The 18,987-nt window shown below is 45.6% G+C and overlaps 1 protein-coding gene across 8 annotated transcripts in view; it reads right to left on the reverse strand.

The window, feature by feature from the left end:
• LOC119960740 (collagen alpha-3(VI) chain-like) overlaps positions 1 to 18,987 on the reverse strand; it is a 314,544-nt gene that overhangs the window by 51,299 nt on the left and 244,258 nt on the right. For all 8 annotated transcript variants that reach the window (XM_038788388.1, XM_038788372.1, XM_038788380.1 and 5 more), the window contains 5 exons: positions 10,675 to 10,710; positions 7,067 to 7,129; positions 6,901 to 6,963; positions 5,646 to 5,708; positions 5,485 to 5,547 (listed from right to left, as the gene is read on the reverse strand). In XM_038788388.1, coding sequence (XP_038644316.1) covers positions 5,485 to 5,547; positions 5,646 to 5,708; positions 6,901 to 6,963; positions 7,067 to 7,129; positions 10,675 to 10,710 — 288 coding nt within the window. The remainder of the gene's footprint in view (positions 1 to 5,484; positions 5,548 to 5,645; positions 5,709 to 6,900; positions 6,964 to 7,066; positions 7,130 to 10,674; positions 10,711 to 18,987) is intronic.

The following is an 18,987-nucleotide window of genomic DNA, read 5'->3' on the forward strand; positions in this document are numbered from 1 at the left end:
GCTACATGAGTATGGTCTTTGAGCAAGTTATTGGAATGCTGAAGCTGAGATTAAAGTTCCTGAACAGATCTGGGTACATCCTTCAGAATGCGAGAATTCAGAATAATAGTGGCCTGCTGCAACTTGCACAATTCGCTGCATTAGAGAAAAGTGATAACTACTCTGCATCATTTGAGGAGGAGAAGAAGAAGGAACAATAGGATGAACAGAAGGAGAAGGAGGCTGACGTGGCCAATGTACCTACACAGTTGCTCAATTAGCCACTAGGGATGCCCTGGATATGATCATTCAGCCATGCCTCAGCTAAATCCACACACAAAGCATTCCCACAGTCGACAATCCACTCCCTCACTTGTGTTCTTGTACAGAGACAATTATTGAGATGGAGTACTAAAGAACATCTGTTTCAAGACTAGTTAATTTTATTATCGTATAATAAATGTGGACATGAAATTAATGATATCAAACTAGAACTCATACAAACGTGACTGACCACAATGATTTCTCCTCCAGACTCCCCCCAACTTACAGTGTCACGTGCCATTATTTGCCCGACACCTACTGGTCGGAGGCTATACATATTTACACATACACTTGCTTTTGCATATACCGACATCACTGACACATATTGACATATTGCTTATCTACAACTCTTGCTATACCATTTTAGTCAAGGCTGAAGACCACTTCAAAGGCAAAAGTGGAGATGATTGAACTATGGAGGCTTGGAATAAAGATTATGGTGCATAAACACGGATAATAAAAGTGACAATTTTTTATTTTTAAAAATTCTTTTATAAATTTAGAATACCCAATTATTTTTTTTTCCAATTAAGGAGCAGTTTAGTGTGGCCAATCCACCTACTCTGCACATCTTTAGATTGTGGAGGTAAAACACACACAGGCACGGGGACAAACTCCACACAGACAGTGACCCAGGGCTGGGATCAAACCTGGGTCCTCAGCGCTGTAGGCAGCAGTGCTAATCACTGGGCCACCATGCTGCCCTAAAAGTGACAATTTAATTAACTTTGAAACACCCAAGTGATTTTTTTTGTGAAACTATATAGTCTTGCTTTTATTATTTATATTGTTACCCCTGTGACTTCCGAAGAGCTAAATGCAGGCTGCTCGTTCCCCTATTCTGACTGCTGAGATGCTTGCAGCTGACACCGTCAGGGTTTTGGAGCCAGTGAGGGCCTTGCCAAAGACTGTCCCACCTGCACCTCATGGGTGCAAACCTGGTCACTGGGGCAAATGGCAGCTTGTGGGGCTTTGACTGAGACTTGTGCGTGGATTGGGGCAGTGGGCAAACGCGGATTAAGTGGGAGCACCTTACATGTACCTTCCTCCATTTTCCCTCTCATGACACACATTCTCTGCTTGGCAAGAACTGTGAAGAGCTTTGCGGCACTTCAGAGAGGTGCTGAATCGTCTATTTAAGCTGACAGACTGAGAGTACAGTCCAATGGTCAGGGTCAACATGCATCAGATTGCCACATCAGAGGCTCTTTACACGAGTCACCTCTCGATTGGACCTCAACGTAAAGGTCTAAGACATTACGGCATTCGTGATAGACATGGACTCTTCAAATCTCTCCTTGAAAGGTGCACAGTGTCTCTGGGAATCCGTCACCAGCCTTCAATGCTGAGACTTCAACAGTCAAGTGCAGGTCATGATTGTGCCTTCTTGCTCAATTGATCAGAAAACCGGCAAGTGAATGCTAATGCTGTAGCTTCATGAAATATCCATTTAAAAACCACTCCACAAATTTTAAGTTTCTCGACACATTGTGGCTTCCCATACTGTGAGTGTGTCCAAGTCTTAAAACTCAGCTCATAATGTTTAATTGTGTTTGTCAGTGGATTTAAGAATTCTCTTCCCTTGCATCTCTTCACTTCCTTTTCTGAAGGTGCTAATTTGTGTGACATAGGGAGCAAAATTCTCCCCTACCCGGCGGGGCGGGGGGTCCCGGCGTAGCGGAGTGGTGCCAACACCTCCGGAGTTGGGCCTCCCCAAAGGTGCGGAATTCCACGCACCTTTAGGGGCTAGGCCCGCGCCCAAGTGTCTCCTGCTCCGCCGGCTGGCACCAGCGGCCTTTGGCGCTACACCGGCCCGCGTCGGGGCTGGCAGAAAGGCCGGCGTTAGTCCGCGCATGCGCTGGAGCATCAGCGGCTGCTGACGTCACCACCGGCGCATGCGCGGTAGGGGGGTCTCTTCCACTTCCGCCATGGTGGAGGCTGTGTTGGCGGCGAAAGAAAAAGAGTGCCCCCACGGCACTGGCCCGCCCGCCGATTGGTGGGTCCCGATCGCGGGCCAGGCCACCATGGGGGCACTCCCCGGGGTCCGATCGCCCCGCACCCCTCCCCCCCGTACCCCGGGGGCCCGATCGCGCCGCCAATCCCGCCGGCACAGAGGTGGCTTAAACCACGTCGGTGGGATTGGCCTGTCAGCGGGACTTCGGCCCATTGCGGGCCGGAGAATTGTCGCGGGGGACACGCCGACCGGCGGGCCGTGATTCCCGCTCCCAGCGATGCCCGGGTGGCGGAGAATTCCGGCCACGGCGGGGGCGGGAATTACGTTGGTCCCGGGCGATTCCCTGACCTTGCGAGGGTCGGAGAATTCCGCCCAGGGTTCCTTACCAAGTAGCTTTCCCCGATGAACATTATGAATAATGCAGCTAAGACTGAGCCTACTAACTGATTCAATACCAAATGCTAAACAACAGTTACTCACTGAAGATTGGGAGCTGAAAACCTTTTGTATAGATACTGAAACCAACTGTAGGACCCATTGTTATTGCAACTAACATCAATTAATGACAGAAACCAGAAATTGAAACCAGATTTTGCTGATCTGTCTAGCTCAACACCCCATCAACTAGTTCACTTATTAGCCAAAACATCTGTGCCAGCAATCTATAAAAGAAAGGCAGGCAGTTTCCTCGGTTATATAACGTAGCCTGCTAAATCAGACCTTGTGTGTTTGTTGACTTTGAATGACTTACACTGTACTGCATCTGTTTGTATCTCATGAACTAGGGGAAGGTAACTACACATACATGTACGGGTGACTGCTAGAAGAGGTAAGGGCCCCGCTGGACAAGACATGGGAATAGTGCGAAGAGCCACTGGACATGGAGATAGGGGGAGGGCTCTCGATCGAAGGGCTACATAGGGCAAACTTCACCACTTCATGAGCAGGGCTCAGCCTAATGCAACTAAAGATAGTGCACAGAACTCACTTGACAAGAACATGCATGAGCAGGTTCTTCCCGGAAGTGGAAGACAAATGTGAACGATGTCAGGCGGGCTCAGCCAAAGACACCCACATGTTCTGGGCCTGTCCCAAACTTGTCGGGCACTGGACTGCCTTCTTCAAGGTCATGTCCAAGGTTGTGGGTGTGAGGGTGGAATCATGCCCATTAGTGGTTGTCTTCAGGGATATCGGAACAGCCCGAGCTCTTTGCGGGGAGAGGGGCGGGGAGAAGGACAGGCGCCCTAGCCTTTGCCTCGCTCATCGCCCGCCGAACACTGCTGCTCGGCTGGAGATCAGCTGCACCACCCAAGGCTGCAGAATGGCTGCCTGACCTAGCAGAATTCCTCAAATTGGAAAAGATAAAATTCACCATCAGAGAATTGAAGGAAGTCTTCCACAACAAATGGAAGCAATTTACCTCTTCGAGGACCTGTTCATGATCATCAACCAATAAGAGGCGGGGGGGAGAGGGGGGGGGGTGGGAGAGAGAGCTGGAGCAGGAAGTGGGGATCAATACAGACAAAAGAAGAAAAGAGAGGTGGGGAGGGAAGGAAGAAAAAGGGGGAGGGGAGGCAGGGGAAGTAGGGCATAGGAATCAAAGGGTACCGAGGGGAAAAGAAAACCATGGGTATAGCCACAGCAAACAACAACCTTAGTGGCCTCAAACATGACCTGGTATGTTTTAATACCATGGGGCAATATGTAGATAATTAAACAGTATGGCTGTGGCAACCGATTACTGGGAGCCCAATGTTAATATACTTCATATCTGTATATATGTTTCCTATGTATTCATACTTGTTCATTTCTTCTCTTTTTTTCTCATAATTTCTGACAATGTTGTCACAAATAAATGCAAAATCAATAAAAAGAAAAAGAAAAAGGTTATCCAGTCCAGGATTTACACCAAACAAAATGTTTGGGCTTGTTTGGCCAGGAGTAACTGAGATAGAAAAGTGGTAAACACTGCTGAATAATCTTTCTGGGCTGATGCAGTATTTTACAGTTATGAAATGAAAAAAATGAAAATGGCTTATTGTCACAAGTAGGCTTCAAATGAAGTTACTGTGAAAAGCCCCTAGTCGCCATATTCCAGTGCCTGTTCAGGGAGGCTGGTACAGGAATTGAACCATGCTGCTGGCTTGCCTTGGTCTGCTTTCAATGCCAGTGATTTAGCCCTGTGCTAAACTAGTCTTATGGGGAGGGATTCTCCCGCACTTGGCGCCAAGGCCCAACGCCGGCAGCAAAAACATTGTGAACCACTCAGGCGAGGGCCACCCGGAAGTTGCAGAATCCTCCGCACTTCTGGAGGCTAGGCCGGCGGCGGCGGTGTTGGCGCCGCGCCAACCGGTGTCGAAGGGCCTCCGCGGTCCCATGCATGCGCAGAACCACCAACGTGCTTCTTGCGCATGCGCAGGGGGGTTCTTCTCCGCGCTGGCTTTGGTGGAACCCTACATAGGCCGGCGCGGAGGGAAAGAGTGCCCCCACGGAACAGGCCCGCCTGCAGATTGGTGGACCCCATTTGTGTGCCAGGACACTGTGAGAGCCACCTCAGGGCCGGACCCCCCCCCGTGTCCCCCTGAGGACCCCGCTAGACGGCCAACAAGCCAGGTCCCGCCATGATGGACCAGGTCCATTTCATGCCGGCGGGACCGGCCGAAAGCGGGCAGCCGCTCGGCCCATCGGGGCCTGGAGAATTCCCAGGGGGTGGCCGCCGCCAACAGCCCCCACCAGCGTGGCGTAAACCCTGCCCCGCCTGCAAACCGGCGCCAGGGAATACGGCAGCCGGCATCGGAGCAGCAGGGCAGGATTCACGTCCCCCCGCTCAGGGATTCTCCGACCCGGCGGGGTTTGGAGAATCCCACCCATATAGTCTCAATTGCTTAAGAAAATTAATATTTTTCAGATTGTTTTTAACAGCCTTTTTGGAGCTTTTCTCTCCCGCTCTTTGTTTTTCCCTTAATGCCACTTGCCTATGCTTATTTTGCTTAAGGCCCCAATTCCATGTCCACTGCAATAATATGTGGCGTGCATGACAAGCAAGAGTGGAAAGGCTGTTTTTCACTAAAGTTAGTGAAAAGGGCTGAACCTTTTTTGAGTGTTCATAGTTTTTAAATCATTAAAAACTTTAGTTCATAAATCATATTTATTCTATGCATACCCAAAATGTATTGTGCAACACTTAATAAAGCTAAAGTTTTATAACTGAAAAATGAAGCTCTTACCATCTCTCCCCGTGGACCTGTGGGCCCAATTTCACCCTTTTCACCAGGATTTCCAGGTTCACCCTGCAGAGGAATATGTCAATGAAGATAAAATACCAACAATCGCATTTCGACAACCTTGATCAACATTTTGCAATTAAACATTTTGTAGTGGTCCTTGCCTTTCTTCCATTCAGTCCTTGTTTCCCTCTTGCACCCGGAGTTGCTGCAGTGCCAGCAGGTCCCTAGAGCAAAATAAACAATATGAAATTGAAATGGGAAATTGGACTTCACATCACTATAGAAATATTGTTAAACATTTTTTCTCTTTTTCTAATTATGGGTGCAATTGTGCACTTATAAAGGTAATGTTTGGGAAATATGAATAAGGTTAAATAAAACTCCTTCTACTTTATCTCAACAAACACTTGTGGGTTAGAAATAGGACAGGTTATATCCACATGACGCAAATAATGCACCTTAAAGCTACACTTAATACAGCAATCCAATTGAACAAGAGTAAGAAAGAAAAGATCTATATTTGGTGCCCTACATGTCTCAATGGACATCAGAGGCACTTATTCTTTTATTGTGTATATCAATGAACAAATCAATTTGTGCCCATCATGCCATCATGAGGAAAATTATATAAATACATTTAAGTATACCAATGTTGATGAGCGATAGATGTCAGGACATTAATGCACAAGGAACATATTAAATCCACCAGAATAGCCATATACAACCTTGATTTAATGTCTCATATGGAAGGGAACACCTCCAGCAATGGCCAGATGCACCAAAATGGTCTTTCCTGTCCTGTAAATTCTGATATAATTCTTCTCTTCTCAGCATTCTTCCAATGCCAGCATAGATTATTATGCTTAAATCCTGGCATGAAGGTTGAATACTCAACCCGATGATGCAAATTAACCCATATGTAGCATTTCATGAGATTAATAGAAATAGGAGCAGGTGTCGGCCATTCAGAATTTCAATTTCCCACTGCCTACCTTGAGACATGAGTGAGGATGGCTATCAATGTTATGTTAAATTATGTGGTTGATTTCACATTGTAGATCTGAATCCCTTTAGAACTAAGTTGAGATTGTTCCAAACTGATTTCATTTACTTTCATTCTTTCAGTTTTAGTTTCTCAATTAGATGACAGTAAAATAGGAAGAAAAAACTTTTTCACTATTTCTGCTAAACTGACAATAGAAAGCACAAAATCAATCTCCACCTATCCCTGGCCCCTATCCAGCCCCACCGCTCCATGCACCCCCCACTAAAGTATAAATCTGACCCAATTTCCAGTTCTCTTTGACAAAGAGTCATCCAGACGGGAAACGTTAGCTCCCTTCTCTCTCCACTGAGGTTGTCAGATTTGCTGAGATTGTCCAGTATTTTCTGTTTTGTGTAAGAGAAAGCACTTACCCTTGGTCCTCGAATGCCAGCTCCACCTTCTCGACCTGGAACTCCAGAAGATCCAGCTCCGCCCTTAGTGTACAAACAGCAAGGTTCTTGTGGTAAATTCCACATTTCTGATGTTTTGAAATTTAGCAGAAATCAGCGACTAAATCTTTGTAAATGCATTACTTACTTGAGTGCCTCTAAACCCTGGCATTCCTGGAGGCCCAACAGTTCCTGCATTGCCTCTCGCACCCTAAATATGTCAGATTAAATAAATATTGTATTTATTTGAGAACCTTAAATGAGAAAATATTTTCTTTTTTTCATATAAATTTAGAGTGCCCAATTCATTTTTTCCAATTAAGGAGCAATTTAGCGTGGCCAATCCACCTCCCCTGCACATCTTTGGGTTGTGGGGGCAAAACCCACGCAAACACAGGGAGAATGTCCCATGGACGGTGACCCAGGGCCGGGATCGAACCTGGGACATCGGTGCCGTGAGACAGCAGTGCTAACCACTGCACCACCATGCTGCCCTTAAACCTGTTCAAAATATCTTGGCATCGTTGTCTTCCAGTGAAAACTATCACCCAAGACCAGGATTTTGTGTTTCCCAAAGGTGCCCCTCGCCCCCCCTCATAGCCACCGTGCTGCCCCCGGAAATATTTTCTTGTTAAGGGTTAGGTTACACCAGATTTAGATTTATCCTGATTACTGAAAGGTAAGTAGATTCAAAAACACTTGAAAATAAGTTGACAGGATCGCTTAACAGGTAACCTTTAATTTTAAATTTTAAAAGATTTGGGAATGTGTAACAGGGATATTTTGTAATTTAATTTATCCATACATCTAACTAATGCATACATGAAAAATGCAGGAAAAGATAGCCAGACCCACCACCAGACCTTATTGACCAGACATAGAACGTAGAAAAGTTTCACAGACAATGAAATTTCAGGTGCTGTTCTTGCACATAATTCTGAAATTTCTCCCAAAGCTCTCATAGCCAATGAAAGGAAATTTATAAAGCGGCTTCATGAAATTCATTGTCCATCAACTGCTGTTCCTCCGCCCTGAGGCCAGAGTTGGAGGGATGTAGATTTCTCCAAGAAACATAGAAAAGGAGGAGGTTACATAGATAGGGAGAAGTGAAGGCATTAAAGAATTTAAATACAACTATACAAATTTTAAATATGAGGGGTTGAGGGAACATGAGCCAATTACAATTACCGAATGTGATTTGGTGCACATTATACCAGGAGAATATTAAAGTACACGTCTGGAGATAGCCAGGACTCGGATGAGGGTTTCAGCAGCTGAAGAACAGGGGAAGAGGTAGAGACCAGTGCTGTTAGAAAGGTGGAAATATGCAGACTTTAGGATGGAGATGACCTGAGGAGATGAAAGCTTAGCTCTCGATCAAATAGAGCACCGAGATTACAAACAATCTGATCAACCTGAGGATATGCAAGGCAGGCAGCTAGATTTGGCAATAAGGCAATGGAGTTTAGGAGAGGTCATAGATATCTGTAATCTGAATCTGTAATTCAGATGTTGAATGTTGATGTTGAATGAGAAAGATTGGCAGCTAATAAAGATGTGGATAAACATTTTTACAGCACAAAGAATATGGAGGAGTTGAAAGAAATAGAATTGGGTATTATCATGTGATAGATGACTATTTTTTCGATGATGTTGCCAAAGGGCAGAATAGATGAGGAAGAGAGGGGACAAAAGATACTTGGAAAGAAAAAAATATTTCTGTAAATGTTCAGGCTATGTAGGATAGGTTAGATAATACAGGAGTAAGCAAGGTAATAGAAACAAGACATTGGTGGAGGTTGCTGTTTACTTGGTTGTGCCAAAGTTTACAGAAGGGTCAGGAAAGATGGACAGGGATAGTACACTAGTCAGTCACAATCATCACAAATAAGAATGCAATTTGTGGCTTTGATTAGGGCCATTTCAATGTTATGACAGAAGTAGAAAGATTCTCCGATACGAGTTTGCACGGCACCACTGCAGCAATAATGGAGAATTTGGCGCTCCTCCAAAATGCCATTCACTGCAGTGGGAGCAGAGAGTCCCAGGAATGGGTGAGGTTGGAGAATTATGGCCTTGATCACAGAGATTCAAATATGGAGTAGTCAGGAAGACAAATTTTAGAGGGGACAACACAGTCATGGGTTATGCAAACTATTATTCCATCTCCAACTTGCCGTTCATTTCAAAATACAAAGAAAAAAAGACTTGCATTTATATAGTACTTTTCCAAACCCACCAGATGGCACTTTGGCACAGTAGTTTGCACTGCTGCCTTACAGCTTCAGAGACCTGGGTTCAATTCCGGTCTTGGGTGACTGTATGGAGTTGGCACTTTCTCCCTGTGTTTGTGTGGGGTTCCTCCCACAGTTCAAAGATGTACAGGTTTAGGTGAATTAGCCATGCTAAATTTATCCTTAATGTCCAAACGTTAGGTGGGGTTACAGGGGTAGGGGTAGACTTGATGGGCCGAATGGTCTCCTTCTGCACTGTAGGGATTCTATTCAACATTTCTAAATAGTTTAAAAGTTAATTAATTACTTTAGAAATATAGGCCGGAATTCTCCGGCCGTTGAGATTCTCTGTCAACGCTGGCACAAAACCCCTACCCCGTGGGGTGGTTTCAAAGGGAAATCCCATTGACAAGCGGCTGGAGTAGAAAATCCCACCATCAGTAAATGGTGCGCTGCAGAGAAACATGCAGCTGGAGGAACAGACAATCCAGCCCATAGTCACTGCTGTAATGGAAGGAAACACAGCAGCCAATTTGGGCATAGCGAACACCCATAAACAGCACTGTGATAATGATCAGAAAGTCTATTTTGTGATGTTATTTGAAATGGCAAAGGCAGTTCAACTGATTTCCTGAAGTATTGTGAAAAAGAAGTCCATAGCTCCTTGCAGCTGTATTGAACTCTATAGGATCCAGTACAAAACATAACAGCCGCTCCGCCAGATCACATTCAATATATTATCTCTTTCCACATCAATTTCTTACCAGCCCTACTTTCATGAAAGCACTGACTCCTTGCTAGGTTGTAGCTTCACAGGTGTGACTCTGCTTTGAGAACCTCACCCATGTGAGCCAGACACTGTTGTCAGAAAGCTCTTCAATCAGGGGGCATTGGGGCCAACTCAATCTGCTCATAACTGGTGGCTATGAAATTAAAAACAGGAACTCTAATTGCTTTCTCCTCTCTAACTTCAGGATACTGAGGCTGACTGGATCACTGGCCTAGTTAAAAAGCCAGCCAACTCAACACAGGCCAGTAAATGAACCTGAAATCTTCTGGTCCATACAGTTCACCTACGCACTGGTGCAACCAGCTCATCATCGAAGGAGTTTTAAAACCTGATTAGTGTATTTCCTTGGCAGGACTATGCATTCCTGTTTTTAAAATTACTAATCCTTTGCTTCCTTACCTTCTTAAACTTTGCAATTAATTCCACATTGTTTAATTTTCTATAACAGTTATGTGGATCCCTGTCATCATATCAATAACAACATATCCAACATATTCATTATGCTCCAGCAATGCGTAACTACACATTTGACCTCAGCCTGTGTCAGTTCTGCATTTGTGCATTTGCCTGTGTATCAGTTAAGCATTTTGTCCTTTATTGCATCATTAAATGATTTTTCCTCATGAGCTATGCGCTTAAAAGCATTGCAGACGTCTGGTGGAATACAGAAATCCATATTAACACAGCTAAAATGTTTTTGAACCAAATTATCAATAAAAATGTAAACTGTACTCTTGATCCTGATGATCCTCTGCGGCCTTGCGATCCCTGTAATGACAAAACCCAGGGCTGTGTTACTGATGTGACATGTCAAAGGGCAAATTGTGCTGTTAACATCGAGTGGTTAAACGCAGAGTTTGTAATTGCTGAATATAGAACAGTGCAGTTCATCCTCATAAAGTGTAAATTCTTACTTTTATTTATCACAGAGAAAAAAAATGTACATCCTAGCCAAAAACACCGGAGAGAAAAATCAGGAAAACAACATTCTCATAAAATGTATCGTCTACATGCACTTTTCTGTATGCATATTAGAATACACAATTTGTGACAAAGATGATTGGTTAATTTCAAAATACTTACTGGAAGAGGGTAGATATTCTTTTAGAATTATTTCAGTGATATTACTACACATATCACAAACTAAACATTCACAAAAAGATTTATATCTCAGGAATATTGGGTGGTTTGCAATTGAGAAAAAGTTGACTACTTGAGAGTCAACTATTAGTTTGAACTGAGGAGGTGAAGGATTATTAATTTTATTTTCCCCATCTCAACTGAATGCTGGGCTACTATTCTACAAGTGAGTATCTCACCCAAATAATTACCTTTGTGTACACGGATATGGATATTGGATAGCTGCTCCAAAATGATTGGCATCATATATGAAGTTGATCCTACTCCTGCACAAAGCCAGGCATTGATCTAAGATCATTACTACACTGTATGGTCTAATTATGAACTGGGATTTGAGCTGACCAATCTGGCTGTCGGGAGGTGACTGTATAATAAGTCCTGTTGAGCTTTTTGTGTGCTATAGGTGGACCGAGTGCTATGACTAATGTCAGATTCCTTACATTTGTAAGCCTATTCTGCTCAGTGCTGTGAATTTGTTCTTTCATAATTTTGCATAATTTTCTCTAACAGCCAGAAGGCAATAAACAAACAAGGATTAATCAATGTCATTCATTCAAATATCTTGAATCAAATATTTTGAACAATATAATGGGTGGAATTTTCCCTTTTTAATATAATATTTATTAGTGCCACAAGTAGGCTTACATTAACACAGCAGTGAAGTTACTGTGAAAATCCCCTAGCCGCCACACTCCAGCGCCTGTTCAGACACACTGAGGGAGAATTCAGAATGTCCAATTCACCGAACAAGCACGTCTTTTCGGGATTTGTGGGAGGAAACCAGAGCACCTGGAGGAAACCCATGTAGACACGGGGAGAATGTGCAGACTCCGCACAGACAGCAACCCAAGACGGAAGTTGAACCTGGGTCCTTGGTGCGGTGAAGCAACAGTGCTAACCACTGTGCTACCGTGCCGCCCAGTTTTGAAATGAGGTGAATGAAATGAAAATGTCTTATTGTCACAAGTAGCCTTCAAATGAATTTACTGTGAAAAGCCCCTGGTCGCCATATTCCGGCGCCTGTTCGGGGAGGCTGGTATGGGAAGTGCAGTGGTGGGCGGGTTCGGCATGTAACCTACTGCTCAGGTTGGTGGGAAATAGTGCCTGATTCTGCGATTGAAAAATAATTAACTATACATAGACGGGTAGCTTTCCAAATTACCTGCCGTTTTTATATCTGATTCATCCGCCGTTGCCTGACGAGGTTGTCAGACTAGGTGCCATATTTAAATGGCATCTGAGCACACACATCTCAATCTCTCCAGCCCAGCTGTCTCCAGGACACACACAGAGATGTCTTCAAGCCAAAAGAAGAAGGCAGCACCTAGCTTCAGCCATGAGGCCCTCTAGGCCTTGATAAGAGGAATGCTGGCACATTGGAATGTCCAATATCCCAGGGATGGTTCCAGAAAACATACAGGACTCACCATTCCGGCCCTGGAGGCCAACATAGGAGACCTCAGCATGGCTGGCCACCCTGCCCAAAGCATCATTGTGATGGAAGAGGATGAATTATCGCATCTGCACTGCAAGATAGGTCATCCTTCTACTCCCTGCAGTATGAAATTCTCATGTACTTAAAGAGCTACTCTCTTCAGGAAACTTTAGTAACAGAGTGTTCGAAGACTGAGACCTCAAATCTAGCACCAAGCTCATGGTCTACAGAGCACAGTGGTCCCCACCCTCCTGTGTGCAATAGAAACATGGATAATGTACAGTTCAAATCCCTGGAGAGGTATCAACAATGTTGCTTCCGTAAAATCCTTCAAATCCACAGGCAAGATAGGTGTACTAACGTAAGCGACGTCTCCCAGGCCAATATCCCCATTACTGAGGTAGTGGTCACGCTCGAACAGTTGTGTTTGGCGGGCCATATTGCCCACATGCATGACACAACACTCCCGAAACAAGTGGTCTAATCCGAGCTTCGCAATGACCATAAGACATGAGCAGAATTAGACCATTCGGCCCATCGGGTCTGCTCCGCCATTCAATCATGACTGATACGTTTCTCATCCCCATTCTCCTGCCTTCTTCCCCAAACCTGTGATCCCCTCATTAATAAAAAAAACTATCTATCGCTGTGTTAAAAACATTCACTGACTTGGCCTCCACAGCCTCCTGTGGCAATGAGTTCCACAGATTCGCCACCCTCTGGCTGAAGAAATTCCTCATCTCTGTTTTAAAGAATCATCCCTTCAGTCTGAGGCTGTGCCCTCTGGTAGTAATTTCTCCTGCTAGTGGAAAGATCCTCTCCACGTCCACTCTATCCAGGCCTCTCAATATTCTATGGGCGAAATTCTCCGCCCCCCACGACGGGTGGGAGAATAGCGGGAGGGCCTTCCCGACATTTTTGCCGCCCTCCCGCTATTCCCCCCCCCCCCCCCCCGGCCGAAGTCCCGACCCGAATCGCTGCCGCCGTTTTTTTACGGCCGGCAGCGATTCTCAGCTGTTAGATGGGCCGAAGTCCCAGCCCTTTCCGCAGTTGTTACGAACGGCAAACACACCTGGTCTTGCCGTTCGTAAAAACGGCGTGACTAACTCGCTATTAATAACCATGGTACGGCCGTGCCAAGGGTGCCATGGGCCCGCGATCGGTGGGCACCGATCGCGGGCAGCGGGCCCAATGCCCGCGCACTACTTGTCCTTCCGCCGCCCCGCAGTATCCATTCGCGGGGCGGCTGAGGGGCAACCCGGCCCGCGCATGCGCGGGTTTCGCGCAAAACCGCGATGACGTCACCCGCGCATGCGCGGGTTGGAGTCTTCCAAACTGCGCATGCGCGGCTGACGTCATATGACGCGTCAGCCGGCGCTAACTCCGGCAAGCGGGCTTAACGATTTTCATTAAGCCCGTCTTGCCAGAGCCTACGGCGTCGGGCTGCTAGCCCCGACCGGGGACCAGAATCGGTCCCCGGTCGGGAAGGGGCGCGCTGCCGTAAAACCCGCCCGGGTTTTACGCCAGCTTTACGATTTCTCCCGTTTTGGGAGAATCTCGCCCTATAAGTTTCAATGAGATTGCCCTTCATCCTTCTAAACTCCATCTAGTACAGACACGGAGTCCTCAACTGCTCCTCATATGACAAGTCCTGCATTCCGGGGATTATTCTTGTGAACCTCCTCTCGACCCTTTCCAAGGCCAGCACATCCTTCCTTAGATATGAGACCCAAAATTGCTCACAATATTCCAAATGGGATCTGACCAGAGCCTTATACAGCCTCAGAAGTACATCACTGCTCTTTTATTCCAGCCTTATTGTCCCAAATGCCAACATTGCATTCGACTTCTTAACTGCCAACTGAACCTGGAAGTTAACCTTAAGAGAGTCCTGAACTAGAACTCCTAAATTCCTTTATGCTTCTGATTTCCGAAGTCTTTTCCCATTCAGAAAATAAACTATGCCTCTATTCTTCCTACCAAAGTGCATAACCTCACACCTTTCCACATTGTATTCCATCTCCCACTTCTTTGCCCACTCTCCTATCCTATCCAGGGTCTTCTGCAACCTCCCTGCTTCCTCAACACAACCTGTCTCTCTACATATCTTTGTATCATTTGCAAATATAGCAACAATGCCCTCAGTTCCTTCTTCCAGATCATTAATATATATATTGAATAACTGTGATCCCAACTCTGACTCATGTGGAACATCACTAGTCACCGGTTGCCATCCTGAAAAGGTAAGGACCTACTGGGGACAGCTCACCATACACAGTGGGCATGCATCTTTCCCAGCCTATGCTTCGCCCCTTCTCATCGCATTCCTTTCTTTTCTTCATCCAGGACATGCTTGTCCACAGCAAGCATGAAAGAGCGCAGGCCTGGGGAGACGTGCCTGACATAACAGTGAATTTAGGAGACCTGCAGCCGAGAATGCTGGGAACGACAGGGATCACTACTGTGGGGAAGAGGAGTTCAGATTGTCTCAGCGACCTAGTATGGATCACACCTCTATCAATCCATCACACCCGAACAACACAATGAATCACATGAAGTCTTATAATCCTCTTGTTCATCAACTAAAACATTAGACTCAATCTTACAGGCACCAGCAGATCAAGGCCTATAAGGCAGCCCACCATGAATCTGAGCCACCAGATCATGTCAGAAGTGAAATGTTCTGGACGAACTCTCACAGTGCTTACCCGCACTTTCCACCAGTGCAGAATCAAATACCACTATGGGACATAGTTCTACATTAGGCTCTGGCTCACCAACTGAGGAACACTTCACCGACACATCCTTGCAGCAGTTGGAGGCAGGGACAGTCCAGACATCCGGCTCTCAGAGGCTGCTGGAGACAAGCCACCCACTCAGAGTCAGAAATTGGCCTCTTTGATCAGCCACTAATGCAATGCTGGAGATGCAACAACTTGCAATGGAACATTAGCAGAGTTTTGACAGTCACTCAGCAGATGAAGGGTGCAGCAATCTGGCCATGCTCTGTCTGATGTTATGGCACCAACATGGGAACACCTCAAAGTCATCATGGTAAGGTGGGTGACAACCGTGGGGGCCTTGCTCCATCAGGTTTTGCCAGATTTTCACTCAGCCCTGCACTTTATGGCCACACAGCATGGAGAGCACCACAGGTGACAAGGGGACAAAGAACCTTGACTTCCTTCCAGGTGTGCCATCTCCTCAGGAAGTCAGGGCAGGGCCCATGGGAACCCACAGGGAGGATGAGCATCAGCTGGACAGCCTGAGCCTCCTCTCAGGACACTCCACAGGTGTGCGGCCATTTAAAATCCCCTTTGCCTGCGACCCCCATCCAGCTGCTCAGGCTAGGAAGGGTACATCTGGCCCTAAGCAATAGGCATGTATGAGGACAACGCCCACCAAGCCTTGGGCCAACAGAAGACATGCACCAAGGTCATCTCATATATCAGGATGTGGCAGTCAGCAGGCTGCCTCCATCTCTGCTGCAGATGTTGCGGCTGCATTGAGGCATTAGTGGTAGCATTGGAAGATTAAGAACTGTGGAAATAACTTTTGGGAATGGGTAGCATGGTGATGCAGTGATTAGCACTGCTGCCTCACGGTGCCAAGGACCCTGCTTCAATTCTGGCCCCGGGTAACTGTCCATGTGGAACTTTCACATTCTTCCCGTGTCTACATGGATGTCCCCCTTATTCCCAGGCAGCTATCATTGCAAACATTCAGACCCTTCGAAAATCCAAACGCACCAAAGTCTGACTAAGGATGTAGGAGTCATGGCAACTCCCTGGGTATCTGGCACAAGCTTGCATTTATTGCTTCCGATGATCACAAACCAGTTGAACATTGATGGAATAATTGTGTTTTTGGTTTATAAACCAAAGGGACTGCTTCCATGGAGTCCTAAAATCCACATGGGTTCAGCCAATTGCACCATGCGCACTTGGGAAGCCTGAAATAGCAGCAAAGCCAGTGAATCTCATTGTCTGGCTCTCTTCATCCAGAGGAAACCTCACTTAGTGATAGAAATTGTTGCAGAAAACATCTGGGACCTCCTTTATGAATCTGTGTTGCGGACTGTGAGATGCTGCACAGGTCCCTTGGAAAAGCCAACAGGCAAAGAAATAGAGTTCTGCAGTCATAGCATCTAATCCAAGAGGTGGCAAGCCTTCATGAAGAATGTGGCAGATGTGATCAGCAAGTCTGCTTGTGAAAAGCACAGATGTGTGTGACATCGTCTCTCACTGATTTTTAAATAGGAGACTCTCTTTTGGTATACACTAGCCTGTCTCCATTGTCTGGATGTCTCCTCCTCATCCTCTTTTTCTTGTTCTGGTTCCCTTTTATCCTAGACCTCAGGCAGAGCCTCTTCCTGCAACTACCTCTTCCTACTTAGGAACTCAGGAACAGGAATAGGCCATTCAACCCCTTGAACCTGTCCCATTATTTAATTAGATCATGGTTGATCTGTGACCTAATTCCATATACCTGCCTTTGGCCCATCTCCCTTAATATTTTTGCTTAACAAAAATCTATCTCAGATTTAAAATGATCAACTGTTCTAGCTTTAACTGCTGTTTGTGAGAGAGAGTTCCAGACCTCTACCACCCTTTGAGTGAAGAAGTTCTTCCTAACATATCTCCTGAATGGTCTAGCCCAAAGTTTAGACTGTAGCCCCTAGTTTCAGAATCACCAACCAGTAGAAATTGCTTATCTTTATCTACCCTGTTATTCTTGTTAATATCTTGAATACTTTGATCACCTCTTAACCTCAGAAATTCTAGTGAAAACAGGCCTAATTTGTGTAATCTCTCCACGTAACATAAGAACATAAGAACTAGGAGCAGGAGTAGGCCATCTGGCCCCTCGAGCCTGCTCCGCCATTCAATTAGATCATGGCTGATCTTTTGTGGACTCAGCTCCACTTTCCGGCCCGAACACCATAACCCTTAATCCCTTTATTCTTCAAAAAACTATCTATCTTTACCTTAAAAACATGTAATGAAGGAGCCTCAACTGCTTCACTGGGCAAGGAATTCCATAGATTCACAACCCTTTGGGTGAAGAAGTTCCTCCTAAACTCAGTCCTAAATCTACTTCCCCTTATCTTGAGGCTATGTCCCCTAGTTCTGCTGTCACCCGCCAGTGGAAACAACCTGCCCGCATCTATCCTATCTATTCCCTTCATAATTTTAAATGTTTCTATAAGATCCCCCTCATCCTTCTAAATTCCAACGAGTACAGTCCCAGTCTACTCAACCTCTCCTCATAATCCAATCCCTTCAGCTCTGGGATTAACCTAGTGAATCTCCTCTGCACACCCTCCAGCGCCAGTACGTCCTTTCTCAAGTAAGGAGACCAAAACTGAACACAATACTCCAGGTGTGGCCGCACTAACACCTTATACAATTGCAACATAACCTCCCTAGTCTTAAACTCCATCCCTCTAGCAATGAAGGACAAAATTCCATTTGCCTTCTTAATCACCTGTTGCACTTGTAAACCAACCTTCTGTGACTCATGCACTAGCACACCCAAGTGTCTCTGAACAGCGGCATGCTTTAATATTTTATTGTTTAAATAATAATCCCGTTTGCTGTTATTCCTACCAAAATGGATAACCTCACATTTGTCAACATTGTATTCCATCTGCCAGACCCGAGCCCATTCACTTAACCTATCCAAATCCCTCTGCAGACTTCCAGTATCCTCTGCACTTTTCGCTTTACCACTCATCTTAGTGTCATCTGCAAACTTGGACACATTGCCCTTGGTCCCCAACTCCAAATCATCTATGTAAATTGTGAACAATTGTAAGCCCAACACGGATCCCTGAGGGACACCACTAGCTACTGATTGCCAACCAGAGAAACACCCATTTCTCCCAACTCTTTGCTTTCTATTAATTAACCAATCCTCTATCCATGCTACTACTTTACCCTTAATGCCATGCATCTTTATCTTATGCAGCAACCTTTTGTGTGGCACCTTGTCAAAGGCTTTCTGGAAATCCAGATATACCACATCCATCGGCTCCCCGTTATCTACTGCACTGGTAATGTCCTCAAAAAATTCCACTAAATTAGTTAGGCATGACCTGCCTTTTACGAACCCATGCTGCGTCTGCCCAATGGGACAATTTCTATCCAGATGCCTCGCTATTTCTTCCTTGATGATAGATTCCAGCATCTTCCCTACCACCGAAGTTAAGCTCACTGGCCTATAATTTCCTGCTTTCTGCCTACCTCCTTTTTTAAACAGTGGCGTCACGTTTGCTAATTTCCAATCCACCGGGACCACCCCAGAGTCTAGTGAATTTCGGTAAATTATCACGAGTGCATCTGCAATTTCCCTAGCCATCTCTTTTAGCACTCTGGGATGCATTCCATCAGGGCCAGGAGACTTGTCTACCTTTAGCCCCATTAGCTTGCCCATCACTCCCTCCTTAGTGATAACAATCCTCTCAAGGT

Source organism: Scyliorhinus canicula, chromosome 2 (genome assembly GCF_902713615.1).
Source record: "Scyliorhinus canicula chromosome 2, sScyCan1.1, whole genome shotgun sequence".
NCBI classification, from domain to species: domain Eukaryota; kingdom Metazoa; phylum Chordata; class Chondrichthyes; order Carcharhiniformes; family Scyliorhinidae; genus Scyliorhinus; species Scyliorhinus canicula.